Source organism: Mustela putorius, unplaced genomic scaffold, assembly GCF_011764305.1.
Source record: "Mustela putorius furo isolate JIRA1106 unplaced genomic scaffold, ASM1176430v1.1 tig00000228_pilon_pilon_pilon, whole genome shotgun sequence".
NCBI lineage: Eukaryota > Metazoa > Chordata > Mammalia > Carnivora > Mustelidae > Mustela > Mustela putorius.
Window position 1 is genome coordinate 32,737,864 of NW_025421322.1, and position 17,134 is coordinate 32,754,997.

Genomic DNA, 17,134 nt, shown 5'->3' on the forward strand with positions numbered 1-17,134 from the left:
GAGGAACGAGCATCGTCAGAGCTCTCCCTGTGTTGTTGTTAGAACCAGTCGGAGCCTCGGGTTTGAGAACCAGCAGTCAGAGGACCTGTAAGGGGATTGTTTACACAGAGATGCTGCTGTTGGTTTCTTATCACCTGTGGGTTAAGTGGCCAATGGCGGGAGAAGGACAAAAGATCAGATTCATAAACTAGACATCTGAGTCATCGACTTTGGGGAAATTCTGGTGAGAGATGAGGTTTAAACTCTATCCGGATCTGGGCCTAAATTAGGATAAGGAAGGGAATGGGGTTATGAGGTGGCAGATTTCCTTTTTTTTTTTTTTTCCAGGCGATTCTGAACGACCACACTAGCTATAATGGGATTATTTATTGAAATGACATAGAGATTATTTAATTTTTAGATCTCAGTAAATTTGGGCAATTAACTTATATGAGACTCGGTTTCCTCACCAGTAAAACAGAAATAATAATGTCAGTAAGAATTAAGGGGATTAACATTTAAAGTGTTTACCAGCATAGTGACTGCAAAGCACAGACATCCGAAATCTTTGAGTGACCTGCCTTATCTCACTAAAACTGATGTTGGACGCACTCAGTACGGGGTAAATCTTCCTGGTACTAAATGAAGTCGTAACTTCAGGGAAACATTTTAAAAATTAGGATATGTATTCAAAATTAGCATAAGTAGGAGTGCCTGTTTGGTTCAGTCGGTTAAACGACCAACTCCTGGTTTTGGCTCAGGTCATGAATTCAGGGTCATGAGATCGAACCCCACAACAGGCTCTGTGCCGAGTGGGAGTCTGCAGGAGATTCTCTCCCTCCCCCTCAGCCCCTCTTCCCTGAGTGTGCACCCTCTCTCTATCTCAAATAAATCTTTTTTAAAAAATCAGGCTTTACAAAAAATTGATCCAATAAAAAATTAAACAGAGTAGTCTAGTGCATCCCCTGGTTATAGAATTCTCTCTGCACATCCCAGAGGGCCTCTGCTTGAATGCACCCAGAGACAAGGAACTCACTTCCTCATAGGGAAGCTTGTGTCATTGGTACAGAGCTCCTGGTTTTTCATAGTTCTTTATTTAGAATCTGAGTACTCCTTTCTGGGTCCCTTCAAAGTTGCCATATGTGCGTGTGTGTGTGTGTGTGTATGTGTGTGTGTGTGTGTGTGTTGTAGAGAGAGAGGTTGAGAGAAGGCAGAGAGACTGAAGCTGCTATTTATTTGCTTAAAGTCTCAAAAAGATCACTCGGTGGGGTAGAGGGCAGAGAATGAAGACAGAGGTCTCTAGCACTAAGACTCCCAGTGGTATTGAAGACGTCACTGCTGCTGACCCATGAAGAAGGGCTCTACTGGAGGGGGAAGGCTTCAGCAGGACAGGCATGGGGGTGGGCCTCCCTTTGGGACTATCAGAGAAGAGGAACCCGACTGAAAACCAGCCTCCTGAGCTCCAGTGTCGGTCCGAGTGTCCTCCCGAGGCATCGTTACCCGTCCCCATCCTCCGAGCCTCTCCGGGCACAGACATGCGTCCCTAAAAGGGCCCTCCTTGTTCTTCATCACATCAACCTCTCCTCTCTCTCCTGACTCTGCAGGTCCCATCATCTGTGGGTTGCTGAGCTCCCCTGATGTCCTACTTTGCAATGTCAAGGACTGGAGGGACCCCGCTGAAGCCCAGGCTAATGCCACGTGTCCTGGTGTGACATATGACCAGGGGGGGCGCCAGGGAACGTTGCATCTGGGAGGCCTGGAGTTCCAGAGTAAGTCCCTGCCTTCTGCCTCACTTCTTTCAAAATGTATGCTTTGCATCTCACCAGCAAGTTCTGCCATTCCTCTCCGAGGAGCCTCCTCGTACCCTGAGAAAGTAGTATTTCTGAAAAGAAATTTCACAAAGACACTGCTTAAAACCTGAACAGAGCATCTCAGCAGCTCTCCCAAGGCTGTAGGCTGGCTGGAGGGAGGCCGGCGCAGCTGGGCAGCCACACTGCTGCAGAAGGTACAGCTGCATTGCCCCTAATTATAGGCGTGCACGGGGCTGTGTGCCCTGCCACCCGCACTCCGTTGACAGAAATAGCTATTCAGCTTGCTCAGCTCTCCTTTCTTTCAGAAGCTCTTCCAACATTTTCCACAAACTTATAAGCATGAGATCTAGACGTTACCCCGAAATCACCTGCCCACCCCCTCATTTTACAGGGCTGGGCATTAGCGCCTGAGATCCCACGGTGGCCAGGCGGATCACCTCTCTGCCTCCCCCAGCCCTGTCGCCTCAGCTGGCGTCCATCAGAGAAGAACCCTAAGCTGAGGACTGACCACACCAGCAAACTCTGTGGTCGGGGCCAGGGAGCTCGGCATCCCCAGAAGCTCATTAGAAATATGGATGCTTGGGTCCCACTCGAGACCCTCAGGGTAGCCCCAGGAATCTGTTCTAACCAGCTCTCTGGAGAATGCCATGTCCGCTGAGTTTGGGAAGTTTGAGAAGCCCTGACTAGGTGACCTGGAAGTTTCCTTCCAACCCGAAAAGTCGGAGTTTGGTGAGAACCCAGCCCAGAGGCTCACTGACCCCAGGTTCCTCTGTGAGGCCGGCTGAAGCCTGGTTCCATCTTGCCTCCTCTCTGGTTTATTTGCCGGCACATGGTTCCAACCCACCCTCTGCGTTGGGAGGGGTGAAGGCAGTGCAGGTGTCAGCCAGATAGGGCAGGGGAGACCGAGGGGGGGGCAGTCAAAGAGCCCTTGGAGGCTTCCTGTCTCTAGATGTTCGTCCTTCAAAATGGGCAGCCACTATTTCCTGCCTCCAGGAGAAATCTGTAAGACCTACTTCTCAGTGTAAGGCAGCTCTTGGGGTTCTAATGGCAGAGAGCTCAACATCTCCTCCTCCACGGGCCTCCCTGACTACCCTGACGAGTTCAATGTTTCCCCCACCATAGAGCTGCTGTGTTCTGTGTTCTGTGAATGGCTCCGATAGACTATGCGTTGGGCAGTGTGGCGGGCAGGGACCTGAAAGGGTGCCTCAGCCCGTCTACTCTTCGCACTTGCCAGCTGGGAGTGTGCCCGTGCTGTTGAATCCCAGTTTTGGACACCAGTTGTGTGACCTGGAGCAGGTCAGGAGATATCTTCAGGCCTCATTGCTTGTCTACAGAATGGGGTAGCGAGAGGACCCATCTCCCAGGGCTGTGCTGAGGTGGGCGGAGAGAGTGGCGATTATCTTAGACGTGTCTTCCCTATGCTTGCCATGAGCCGGCCCTGCTCTCAGGCTCTGGTCACGGCTCACTCATGCCCCAACCCAGTGCTTGGAGAGAGGCACTGCTTTCCATTCTCCCCACTCTACAGCTGAAGAAACTGAGGCACACTGAAAAGTCTTATTAAGGACCGAGTGCTTCCAAGGAGAAGGACTGGGATCCGAAACCAGGCAATATGGCTCCCAAGCTGACGTTCTAACCCACTCCTCTCTGTAGGTGCTTACAGATAATAGGCTGCCACATAGTATTAATGTTAGATAATACTATTATCATCATTTTTTTAAGTTTGTCATAGTCTTTGGTTGTTTTTATGAAGTGGACCCATGTCTAATGAATTTCTAGTTTCCCACCATCCAGCATGAAACCTGACATAGAGAATATACAATATCTGTGGAATAAATATTTACCAAAGCCTAAAAAAAAAAATCTTGCCTAATTAAGTGGAATTCCATGAGACTTAACTTTTTTTGGGGGGGGGGATTAATAAAATCAAGTTGCTTATTGATGTGGTAGATAGCAAGCATATGGTATCTATTATTCTGAGAGGTAGACCAGGGTGAAAACAAGTGTTTGCAGAAAGACGTATGATATCTTCATGGGCAATAAATCCAGAATGAATTGCTTCACATGGAGCATGTGCTTGGTATGTGCCCCAAAATAAAGAATGTGTCCTTGTCTGGCCTCCCTGAGAAGGAGTGATTATCAAATGACTTTTGAGGTTTTGGGTTTTTTCCCCGATGTGTATATTTTCGGGTGTGGACAAAGCTTTAAGAAGGGTACTCTTTGGTGGGGATTTCAGGCACCTTGAATTTATATCCATGATGTTCCAAATTGGGGGTCACCTCATACACAAACGGACCATGAGGCCCTCTCCAACTGAGAAGAATAGGGCACAGATGTTCTCTGCCGCAGTAATAGGTTACTCTTCAAGTACAGTGCGTCCCTGGGAAAAGAAAAAAAACATGGTTTAAATTCTTACTAAAATGTGAGTAACTGATAGATAGACCTCCTTTTCTGACAATACATATTGATAGAGGGAAAGAGGAGTGAGGATTCCATGGAGCCAGACAGCGGCAGGGGGCCACAGAATGGATCGAAAGCACATGGGAAGGATGTAAGGACCACAGTGATGAACTCTCTCTGTTACGGCCTCTGCCTTCCCATTTAGTCCTTGGTTAGATGTTCATTAAAACACAGACTTTGGAATCAGACCCAGAAATTCAAATCCCAGTGTGAATGCTTACTCCTTGTATGGCTTTTCTGGGCCTTGGCCTTCCCGTTATAAAATGAAGATAATCATGACTTTGGATTCTTGGGAGGTTGGAAGGATTGAAGGAGGAACGTGTGGTGAAGCTTTGGGAGTGGTGCCCGGAGCAAAGGGGGCGCTCCATAGATAGTAGAGATTATGGGGCAACGGCCTGCATCAAAAATCCTGGCGATGATTTCTGCATTTCTCCTCCAGCTCTGTGGCCCTGCTCAAAGCACTTCACCTCTCTGAGCCTCAGGGTCTGCATCCGTAAAATGGGGGCACACTTCTTTGCATATTAAAGAATGAAGGGCTAACATGCTCTATGGGCTGTAGTTTAAGGCACGGTTTCTGAACCTCAAGTCCTCGCTGCCCTGATGGCACACCTCACAGAGGCACCCTGTAGGACTTCCGGTCTGGACATCTGCTCTCATTAATCAGCTCACCAGCCCTCTGAGAGTCTGGTCCAACAGGTGGTCTGGTTAAATTAGCATTTACGTACAAAGTGTAAGTGAATCGATTGCCATTTGTAGGAATTGGCAACCCAACAGAATCCACTAAATTAAAACAGGAAGCACATCAGTATCTGTGTTGCATTTTACAAAGCACTTTCACCCCATCGACTCACTGATCCTTTTGATGCTTGAGTGAGGCCGCTGGTTTCATCACTCAGGAGAGTGCAGTTCTGAGCTGTGACGGGTCATACTTACAGAAACTGCCTTTGCATGAAGTGCCGTGGCTGGAACCTAAACCTCAGGCTTTGGGGAACAGGGCTGTCCGTGGAAGCTCTCCCCCGCCCCACCCCATGGTGCCACGTGCTTGTATAGTTTGTGTTGTCCCAGCAAATTAAGGAGTCCAGTAGTGGACGTCCCTCTGGGCTTGCTCCGCTCCAGATATCGGGTCGTTAATGTCAGGAATCCACACGTTCTCCTTCCAGGATGTTCAAGGACTGTGGGGAGAAGGGGACAAAAGGCCCCGGGAAAACAGGAGGGTCAGGGGTGGGCGGCAGAGGTGACCTGTGTGGGCATGAACAGCCACAGAAGAGGGAGTTGTTGGGCTCACTTGTCTGTCACTCGTCCTGAGAGCTTGCTGAGTGTAGGCGCCAGGCCAAGAACTGGGGCACACACAGGGAGGAGTGGCCTCTGTGTTGGAAGGAGCATGAAGGTTAGTTGGGGTGACAGGAAGATTACAGACATGCAGTGGTGCCGTTTGTCCGTCTCAGAAGACTGACAAAAGTCCAGAGAACTCAGAATTCCCTTTTAGTTCATTTTTCCTTGTTTGTTTACGCAACCAAATATCAGTTCACGACAAACAAACCCACAAACAAATAACCCTGCAAAGCCCCTGGGAGCCATTTTATCCCATAAGAAGGCCCAGTGCTTTTCCTGGTTGTGAGATTTCTCTTCCCTGTTGTCAGATTTCTGTTTAAACATTACTCTCAAGAGAAGAATCCACCCCGAGTCTGTGTCTCCCAAATTGCCCGTGGGCATCTCTGGATGTTTCAACTGTTTGAGACTGTCTAAGGGGAAAGGCTTAGAAAGCTCTGGAACTGCTTATGTCTTCTTTCTCACAATGTCTTGAAGTGCAAATGAATGAAAACTAGGCAGATTAAATGTCCCTTACTACCCACAGGGACTTATCATTTGACAGGAAAAACAAGCCTTGGCAGAACACTCCTGGGTTTATTCTGAATCCCAAAGGCTTCATGCTTTGGGCAGTGCTGAGGCTCTGCTCATGGCTGGTGACCTCTTCATAGGAGTCTGTTTTGTATCAGTGCTTGCCACTGTCTCGGGGTGTTGGGAGGTAGGTGGAGAAACATACAATGCCTCTGGGATGCTCACTGTCTCCACGTGAGTTCAGAGAAGACGTCTGGTGTGCACATACAAATAGGATGATTCTATTATAGTTTTTTACAATAGCAGTCATGTACTTTGCACTAAGCAGAGCCTGAGACAAGGATTCAGGAAAGCAGTTAATTTAGGAAGGACAGGGAATAGAAGGTAGACTCCGAAACCTGGGCTTTCTAGTTTGGGATGCTGCCCACTGCCAGGCTGTAGATTTAAATTAACTGCCCAGACACAGCACATGAACTTGGCAGAAGTGTCCTGAAGTAAATTAAGTGCTCACCAACCTCCAGGAATCAGGTTCCGTGCCAAACCCCAAAACTTCTAAATGTGTATGTGTTTGTGTTGCCTTGATTATGGAGAGAGAGGTGATGAGTCAGAGAGAGCATGGAGACCTGTTTGTGTCACAGGGATATTCTAACTCAGCTATCATGGAAAGAATGGAACAAATGTCTGTCAAATATTGCTTAGTGGGGAAGAGGTGGAGTTATGTTTGCTTCGGTTCCATGCGCTTCCTCACAACCAACAATATTGAGTCGGGGAAGTTTTGGGGAATGGAGGGAAGCATTGGACGTCTGCATTAGGAAAGCTAATTTAGTGGGCAGCCTTCCTGTGCTTAGGAAGATGATGCTCTGTGTTTGCTTGGTGGGCTCTGAATATCATTGATTACTCTGTTTTCCTCATTCATTCCTCCTTGCAGTCATTAATGTGCTGAACACCAGTTCTGCAGCAGGCATTATGCCAGATGTGTGCGACACAAAGAACACTAAGTCCCTGTTCCTGATGTCCGAAAGCTCTAGTATGTTCAGTGGACAGTTACAGTAAAGTGTAAAATTAAAGATAGAGATGCTTGTTGAGTGTTCTGCAAATCTAGAGGAAGGGCATATAACCCAGCCAGGGGGTTTGTGGGGGCCTTCTAGAAGGAGGTAGCATTAACCCTGATTCTTAAAGAACGAGTAGAGGTTCACCAGGTGGAAGGGGGTGAGGGCTCTCGAGGGCAGTGATACAGAAGGCTGGAAGCATGCATTAGGTGGAACTAGGAAGACAGGCCCCTTGGGGATGGCACGTGGCTGCTCACACTGCCAAGAACCAGGTCCCAGGGAAGTGATTCTGAAACCTATGGTAGCTATAGCAAGACTGGAGGTAGGATTGCCTTTGGGGAAGGATTCCTTGGAGCTATATGACTGGGGGGTAGTGGGAGAGAGTCAAGGGGACCGGTCAAAGTCCGTGATGAGGCCTGAGCCAAGAGGGAGGGTCCTGCTGTGGGGGAGGATTGAAGACCGGTTTGGGAAACAGCCTGGGTGGAGGTGGAGTTTGATGCAGGCAAGGAGGCTGGGTCTGAGAGAGTGACCAGGAAGGGGTGGGTACCCTTGACTGACTTGGAAAGTAGGAGGAGGTGAGTGTGGTGGGGGATGGGGAAGACAAGAGAGAGGGTGATGCCATGCCCTTCACCCTGTGGCCTCTATGCCTGCCTGTGGAGACCTGGCAATCAGTTCAGTAGTCAAAATACCAAGGCTGTTTTCACTTTGTGGTGATTTACCCGCATCTACATGTCAGTCTGTAGATGTCAGGTGGCTTTCTGGATCTACCGAGTGCTCAGCTTTTTGTGTCCTGGATGTAACTGAATTCCACTAGTTTGAATGGTGTTGAAATGAGCCAAAACCAAGGATGGGGTTGAGACTCACCGTATTTTCCTGGCTAGAATGCACGGGGCTCTACTGCCTTGATATGGACAAAAAGTAGGAAAGAAATCCTATTCTCACCACAGTTCAGTGCATTCTGGCTCTAAAATACAGCGTGAGACCTGTCCACCTGTGTGGAATACCTGTTCTTCTCTGGGTGATGGAGGGCTCCTACAGTTGTCCTTGCCACTCCATGAAAAGCAGGACACACCTACCACACCACATCAAGATGTTCTGGGCAACGTGAGAGGTTCACCCACTCATCCAAGTCAGAAATGGGGACTGCTGAGTGGTAAAGAAATGCTTGAGGGATTAGTGCTCTTGAGAAGGAGCAATGATGGGGATGTGGACTAATATTACTGAGGGTCCATGATCTAAATGCTCAGGTGTATCCCATGGTAAATTACTTTGTAAAGGGTTCCTCAGTTTCAGTCTTAGATTTGAGAGCAATAATGCACTTAAGATTGATAAGAATAAGATAATAAGAATGAGAATAAGAATAAGAATTAAGATGTTGTTGTTTCTCCTACTTTTATAGAATAAATAAGAATCCTAATGCATGGATGAGCTACACTATTTGGAAAATTTTACCTTATTTATGTATTTTGTGTACATCTATATTACCAAAAGGATAAATCTCTCCCGATATATACATACACACACATATACGTATGTATACATATATACATGTGTATATGTATACACATGTATATATGTATACATACGTATATGTGTGTGTGTATGTGTGTGTGTATATATGTGTGTGTATGTGTGTGTATGTGTGTGCATGTATGTATGTGTGTGTGTATATGTGTGTGTGTATGTGTGTGTCTGTGTGTGTGTATATATGTGTGTGTGTATGTGTGTGTGTATGTATGTGTGTGTGTATGTGTGTGTGTGTGTATATATGTGTGTGTATGTGTGTGTGTATATGTGTGTGTGTGTATGTGTGTGTGTATATGTGTGTGTGTATGTGTGTGTGTATACGTGTGTGTGTATGTGTGTGTGTGTGTGTATATGTATCCTCCCATCCTTTTGAAGAGTCAGTATACCATATAGATTTGGGTGTAAAAAGTTTTAAGAAACAAATTCTCTAATGTCCCTTGGGGTCACGTCCCAAGTCCCCTTGCCTGCCCTTTGTCATGGACAAATGTGACCAGGAAGGGTAGCTGAAGCACAGCAGACTGCTCCATGTTCATGTTGGAAGAGTGTACTATGGGCTCCTCTGTTGTGTGTTGAATGAGTTTCAAAGTTTCAAAGATCCAAGTCTAGATTTCCCAGACAGCATAGGTTTTAATTTCCCCAGATTTTTATAAGAGGCATCCACCCTCTGAGGAGGACGAGGAGAGAATTATGAGTGGGTCTTTTAAGGAAATGTGTAATCCCAATATTGGGCAGTGTGAGATGTTCTGGAATTGCTGCTTATTCCCATTTTAGAAGCAAAACCAAATGGAAGTGTAGCTCAATATTTTTGGCTCACTTCCCTGACCTAGAGCACGTCGCACCATTCTTGGTATGGAAGGGCTCATGACTTGAATGGCTGAGTTTTCCAAATCATTCACTGTTTAATTAAACCTCTTTAAACCTCCTTAAATACCCCTCTAAACACAAGAGCCTTTAAAGGTGTTTGCTATTTTGGATGGACAGAATTCTAAAATATGTTATCCTCTCTTCAGTCTGGTGATTAAGAGCGGAGGGTGTGGAGCCAAGCAGGTGGGATTTGAACTCTGACATTGGCCTCTGGATTTCGATCTGCACCTGGAAATCAGGGACAAAAATGCCTACCTATGAGGTTTAAATGAGGCAGTATCTGGAAGGTGCTCATCATAGTGTTGGGCCAATGGTGAAGAGTTAATAATAATTGACTATAATAATACATGGTTCTTAATGATACTAACATGATGTGATTAACTTCTTGAGGTCTCAGGTTGTGAACCATGTGTTTCCTGCCATGCGTGGAGTTTTTTTTCCTCCAGAACCTCTTCTTTCTTCTGAGCTCTCTTCCCAGGCTTTCATAGCGCAGGGGATAGAAAAATCTTAATCTGAGCAGAGGCAAGAGAGGCAAACTTGACCATCAAGGAATGGTGTGGCAAAGCCATTCGCAGCTAGATGATTCCAGAAGAATGTAGTTTGGCAGAAAGAAAACTGAATAACGTTAGTAATGAATCTAATAATGGAACGTACCCATCATAGGGTGCTTATCAAATGCTGAGGGCTCCAGAGGACGGTTCCCAGGATTCCCACTCTCACTATTACTGTCCCCATTTGCCTGCAATGCAAGAGTCTCAGAGGGCTTACATGACGTGGACAGTTAAGACAGCGCCCGAGTCTCTAGGGGCTTGGTTCTCTTTTGGCCAGTCCCCAGGTCCTTCAGTGACTCTCAGTTTCCCACCCCCACCCACGATAATCTCTTTGGTGCCTCACCTGGGCCTGACCAGCTCTGGTCTTGTACCAGGTATCTGGAAGACTATTCCATGATGTGTTGTATTGGAGGCATGCAACGTGGTAGGTAGGAGGGTCCTGTGTGGGGGAGAGCATGGCCGTGGTGGGTCCCCTGTGAGAACAGGCACTCTCAAGCTCATAGAAATAAATATCTCTCTTGGCAGTTCCGGCCTCCGTGGAAGGACCTCCAGACACCATTACCAGCTTCCAGCAGGTTTATCTCTGGAAAGGTGAGTGGTGGGGCAGAGAGGGTGAACAGGACACAGATTACACCAGACTGGCCTCACCTCTCGTTCATGGGGCACTCTGCTCCCCAGAGAGGAAACTGTAGAGATTTGTTTTCCAAATGAGTGCTCTTTGTGGCATAGAAGGACCTGACTCTCATCAGATAAGATACCAAACCCTCGAAGAAATGTGTAAAGGGTAGAAGCCCCAGCAAAGATGGGGGAAGGAAGCATGGCTTCCTGTGAGATCAAGTTCACTGACCCCGAGCTCTTGTTCCTGGAAAGGAGATTTGAGGCTGCTTTGGCCAAGGATGCATTTTTCCAGGGGACTCAGCCACAGATGCCATTCCCCCATGAGGTCACGGCGAGGGGGCATGTCCCCCTGTGCTGATGTCATGACCCCTGCTGAAAGGTAGTGCCCCTGTGGGTGTGTGGAGCAGGTTGGGGCTCCAGATAAAACCAGGGTTTGGCAACTAGTTTCTGCTCTGTTTGTTCTCCTCTGAATTTCCTGAGCATCGCCCAAGTGCCTACTCAGTGCCAGGACCGTGCAAGGCATTTGGGATGAGTCTGAGTGGGACGGGTTGAGAGAGATGGGTGAGGCACAGCCTTCACCTCGGGAGTTCCAGCCGCGGGAAGCAGCGGGGGTAGCCAACCTGTACACACTGTGGCTGTGGGGCTAGTGAGGGGAGGGGGACTGATGCCACCCCATGTCACTCTCCTCCTCTTCCCGGAATCCCTCCTCACTCTTGTGGGGTCTGCTTAGAGACAGGACAGTGCCCTGGGGTGGAGTCACCGGTTTCTGGTTGTATTACGCACTGCCTTGTGGCCTCATGCACATCCGTTACACCCTCGCAGCCCTGTCCCCTCATGGGCACCATGGCAATAAGAGTGCTGGGCACACAGAGCTGCATGAGCCGGGGCAAGTGGCCCAGTGCCTAGTGCAGCCCAGCCGCTGCCGCACACTGGTGGTGGCCAGGATGGATGGAGAGCACGAGGAAAAGGGAGGAAGAAAGGGGTGCCTGGGGGGCTCAGTGGGTTAAGCATCTGCCTTCGGCTCAGGTCATGATCTCAGGGTCCTGGGATTGAGTCCCGCATCGGGCTCTCTGCTCAGAGGGGCGTCAGCTTCTCCCTCTCCCACTCCCCCTACTTGTGATCCCTCCCTCTCTCTCTGTGTGTCTTTTTCTGTCAAATAAATAAAATCTTAAAAAAAAAACAAAAAAAGGAGGAAGAGCGGGAGTGACGGGAGGATGCCCACTAGAGTCTCATTTTAAAGTTTAAAGATTTAATGAGATTATACACGTTGTTTCTCATTAGCCGTCCTTATAAGGTAGCTGCAAAAGGGGACGGTATTTTATTCATTTTGCAGACAAGAACAACCAGGCGCGGAAAAGTTCAGTGAAATGCCCTCCAGGCTTCCCAGGGCTGGGAGCCTGACTCTGGCTCCAGGTTCAGAGCTTCCTAGTTATCAGAAATGTCTGACAAATAAGCTGCAAGCTGGTGAGGGGTTACGGACTTGCTTCTCCCGAGGAGATTTGCCAGCCTGAGCAAGAGCACCCAAAGGCGTGCCTGATGCCCTGTTCTCCCCAGGGGCCCACTCTGCTTTCAAGGAAGACACGTTCCCAACTTGGAGATTTTATTTAATTTTCTCAAATTCTGATTCATCTACTTTCCCCCTGAATACTCTGGGCTGAGTTCCTTCATCTCTGCGCATCTCTGTTTTCTCAGGAGTAAGTGACAATCTTAGCCCTCATCCTCGCAGGGCATTGTAAAGACCAAGATTTATGAGCACATCTCACTAGCTTTGCAATGAGTCACTTCAATATCGAGGACAGTAATGATTCTCTTAATGAGAAGGTGGCTGATGTGCCCTCAAAGGCCAAGATGTACAAGTTTCTGCCCTGGATTTGTTCTAGATCCTGTCTCGGGCACCTGGCTGTGGACTGTGAGACTTTCCCAGTTTGCCATTTCATTGACAAGAGGAATACCTCCCTTTTCTCACCCCAACATAAAACAACAATCTTTTTTTTTCCCTCCTAGATTCTGACATGGGGTCTCGATCTGAGTCTCTGGGATGTGGAAGAAACACGGAGCCAAGGCCAGTGTCTCCAACAGACACAGGTACCCACCGCAAAGCCTTTTTCTACCCAGGGGTGCCCGGCTGTGGAGATAAGATGGTGATGCCCCATGTCTGGTCCATGCTTGGACCCGTTAGCATCCCTGCCCCCCGCGGCCAGGGACCACCCTCTCAGCTAATCACGTCACTCAACACAGACGGCTCCTCAGAGGGGCACGGACAGTACAGCAGAACCATTGCAGAGTCATCACTGCTCCGGGAAAAGAAAATGACCAGAACAGCAAAACCCAGCAAAAGTGACTAAACAGCCAGCTTCAGCTGACTGTGGTCAGTGACGTCAGTGATGTCAGTGATGGAACGTACCGATTCCGGCACCGTTCCGTGAGGGAGATTTCCAGAGCGTCCTTGAGAAAGGGTCCTTTTACTCAGTGGAAGATACAGATCCATATGTTAGTAGGGACAGAGTGTATGTGCTGAGATGCTTTATCCCTAGCGTCTCGAGTTGTTATTTCTTAGGGGGAGATAAAACTCAGAGGGGGAGCAGGGCAGCGGGGGGAGGGGGAGAGGAAGGAGGAGGAGGAGGAAGAAGGGGGAAGGGAAGAGGAGACTCGGGGAGGCAAGGGAAGGGTCGACAAGGGAACAGAACAGAACAGCGTGGAAGGGGAGGGAACAGAAGGGGATAGAACAGAAGGGAAGGGGCCACGGGGAAGGGGAGGGAACAGAAGAGAAGGGAGGGGAATAGACAGGGGAGGGGAGAGGGGAGGCAGGTCAATCTGCCTGCCCAGGGGGACAGCATCGCACTGTGGGAGGAACCCCGCACTGCAAAGCAGATAGATTAGGGCTTGAGCCACTTTATTTGCCACTTACGTTAACTGCATGGCCGTGAGTACTTTGCTCACCTTCTAAGAGCCTTGATTCATGTGTAGAAGGCACCTCGATTTCCACTAATCCCACTATAGCACATCTGGGTGAAACACCTGGCACGTTGCCTTTGGCAGTTACCAGATGCCATCCAAGTCACAGGTTCTTCTGCTTTCTGGGGCTTCTGTCCAGCTCGAATGAGAGAAGGTGCAAAGCCTACCCCAAATGGGGCATATTCCGTAGTAGTCTGGCTGTTGTGAGTTCATTCTGCATTTGTAGAGTTGCAGGAACCAAGGGCTATGCCCTGGTTTAGACTACAGGTTCTCAGGCCAGAAGAGTAGGCTTTAAACCCCAGCTCTGCCTCTGTCTGCCTGTGCAACCCTGAGTCACCTTCCCCAGCCTCAGTTTCTTCCTCAGTAATTGAGAGAGAGAGAGAGAGCAGTCCCCATGAGCCAGAGCAGTTGTGGGAATTAGAATAAGTAATGCTGAAAATTACAGGGGCACAGAGAAGGTGCTCAAAAATTGGTGGCTGTTATTACGTGGCAGTCATGGTATTGGTGATGCTGATCCTAGCACCGAGCCTGGCTCATAGCAAGCCTTCTGTCAAGTTCTGTCCCTAGTCCTCTCTCTTCCTGTATTGGGTGTCAGAGAGCAGGTCCCTGTTTGGCGTGGAGACTAGGGTCAGGGTACATACTCCTGTCCAGTGCTCTTCTCAGTGGTGTCTTTTGCACTTCGGGAGGTCTTCTGGTAGGAGCTTTAGTTTTGCCAGCAGGGTGGTGGGAGGTGTGGGTGGGCGTGCAGGAGGCTGCCCTGCCTTGCCCTCATAAGCAAGCATGTAGCTGGCTTTCCTCTGCACAATGACCTGGACCCTCGCCTTTCTGATCTTTGCCCGAGCAAGATGGCAGATTTGTTCTGCCTTGGGAACCTCTTGAACACGTGGTTGGCATTCCAGTTTATCTGTGGCCAGCCATTGTTTTCCTGGTGAGCAAGGGTGAGCTCAACACTCCCCGGGGAGGGGAGCGGAAGAGAGCAGGCTCCCCTTCTTGAGCTTCCTGGTGGCAGGCCTTGCATTTGGTGCTTCTTATGCATCGTCTTGCAAAAGTCATGGCAACTCTGCTGTCTGGTGTCATTGTTCCCACTTCGCCAATGAGACACATAAGGCCTCAGATACCTCAGTATACCCTGGTTAAGCCAGTCTAGCACGAACTAAGCAGCACCAGGGTTCAAGCTGTGGCCAGCTGCCTCTGAAGCCTGTGTTCTTCTAGAACACCAGCCACTCCTTGGCACAGTGTGGGCTCCAGAGCTGAGTCCTGGTGACCCCCAGCTAGTGGAGCAGATGGGTTTTGGTTTGATTTGCAGAGCAGACTTTTTTTTTTTTTCCAACTGAGCCAGTATTTTTAACTTAGGAGATTTTATATAAAAATTGAGATTTTAAGCTTCTCTAGAGAAAAACAGGACAAGCACTGGCAGCACTGGTTTCAGATTTCTGCCTGGCACCGGTCCTTTGAGCTGAGGTGAGCTGCCCTTGCCGTCAGGGGCCCGGCTCTCCCGTTGGCCCCTGACCCTGCCTAGCACCAGGAACTCCAGCTGACCCCACCTCCCCTGGGACACTTGTGTTTGGGGTTCCCACACCTAAGCCATGCCATGGCGGCGGGTGGTGGGGAGTAGCCAGACCACTCATGGCAAGGTACAGGTGAATGGCTTCGGGGCGATTCTGGACATTCTGTAAAATCCATCATTATACCCCATGTCAGTTCACATCTATGGAACCATCACACGACTCCCACAGGAAGGACCCCCCCCAAAATGCCCTCACCAGAAGGGGAGCTGGGCCCTGCGCCCAAGACCTTGGAGGGAATCAGGGTGAATAGACCCAGCTCAGCTCAGGTTTTCCCTTTCCCAGCTGATTACATTCCTGGGCTGAGGAAGATAACGCCCCTGCAGGAGTCACCCCTTTGATCCGCTCCTGTCTGGCCTAGGGCCACTTCCCTGCCTTGTTTACCTGGCCTGTGCACCTCGGTGTTCCTCTGAATGGTCTCCCCATTCAGGGCACAGTGAGGAAGTCTCCCTTCTCCGCTCCAGGTCAGTCTGAGTGTTTGAGACCCGCAGAGGGAAGCCAGCAAGGAGAGCCTCCTATCTGGCCAGGCCTGTAAATGGGCCCCAGCTCAACTCCATGAACTGTGTCCCCAGAGTAAGCACCTCTGCCAAGTCAGAGCTCTCATGAAGGGCAGAAATCAGCCCTTCACCCCTGGGCCTGGAACACTGAGCCCTTCAGCACTGGAGAGCCTCTTTATAGGGCTACAGAACATCAGAGAAGGAGGGAACAGCATTGGCCTTGAGGCACAGGAGGACTTGGTAGGTGAGGAAGAGGGGTAAGCATGAACAGTGGTCCTGGGAGCAAGCAGTGTGGCAAGGCTTCAGGAGTGAAAGTTGAAGCAATTGGAGATAAATCTTAAGATACAGGTAGAGCCTGGACCAAGAAGAAAGCTTGGACTTCTGTCCTATGGGCAGCACAGCACCCAGAAAGAGCCTTCAGTCAGTGATCGTGGCACATGAAGCTATAAGGAGAGACTAAGGGATAGTCAAGCCAGGGCTTTCATGGTTTGGGCAGAGCAGAGCTGAAAGCTGTCTGAGCAGATGAAGGCTGCCATTTGGGAGAGAGCTAGGACTTCCGTGTGGCTTCAAAGGATAGGAGCATCAGTGGTCCACAGTGATAGATATGACTCCATAACTTCTTAATGGTGGAGTATGGTGCTGTGGTCAGCCCAGACATGTCAAGCAGGCTGTGGGGGCAACAGACAGAAATCCTGTCTGTTGGAACCAGATGGCTCCTAAGATTTCTTCCAAACTGAGAGTCTAAGAGTTTTCAACTCTATAATTTTTAGGACTGTCTGAAACCTTCTGAACTCTTCCTGCCTGGCTTGACGCCCAGCCCCATGGCCTCCAGACATGCCCTGAGTTCACACCGCCTAAAGAAAGTGTGTGTGTGCATGTGTGTGTGTGAGAGAGAGAGAGAGAGAGCGAGCAAGAGAGATTGGGGGAGAGAGAGAGACAGGGATGGTGGGAGACAGAAAGAGAAACTCATTGTGAAGATAAAGCAAAGGAAGTTGACTCTCTCCTTCCTTTTTAGATTTGGCAACAGACCTTTTCTCCCCTGTGGACCTTAACCAGATCACTGTCAATGGAAGCCAATCCCTGCCCATGCAGCAGCACTGGCTTTTCAAACATGTGTTTTCACCTCAGCAGGCAAACCTATGGTGTCTGTCTCGTAAGTATCCTCTGACCTCATCCTTCCCCTTCTAGATCCTTTGATCAGGCAACACAGACCTGATTAACAACTCTTGATAAATAGATATGATGAAACTCAATGGCATAACTCAGGGATCACTTCAGTATTGTACCATCAGTAATACTGAAGAAAGACAGGATATAACCTATATCTTCAAGAAGCTTATAGGATAGATAAACTCTACTTTACTCCAAGAACCTATCATCCATCCATCAATCTATCCATCCCTTCACTCACTATCCATCTAT

General features: G+C 48.9%; 1 protein-coding gene across 1 annotated transcript in view; it reads left to right on the top strand.

The window, feature by feature from the left end:
* TG (thyroglobulin) overlaps nt 1–17,134 on the top strand; it is a 235,859-nt gene that overhangs the window by 69,168 nt on the left and 149,557 nt on the right. The window contains exons 27-30 of the mRNA XM_013051778.2: nt 1,584–1,748; nt 10,603–10,668; nt 12,700–12,780; nt 16,728–16,865. Of these exons, the coding sequence (XP_012907232.2) occupies nt 1,584–1,748; nt 10,603–10,668; nt 12,700–12,780; nt 16,728–16,865 (450 nt within the window). The remainder of the gene's footprint in view (nt 1–1,583; nt 1,749–10,602; nt 10,669–12,699; nt 12,781–16,727; nt 16,866–17,134) is intronic.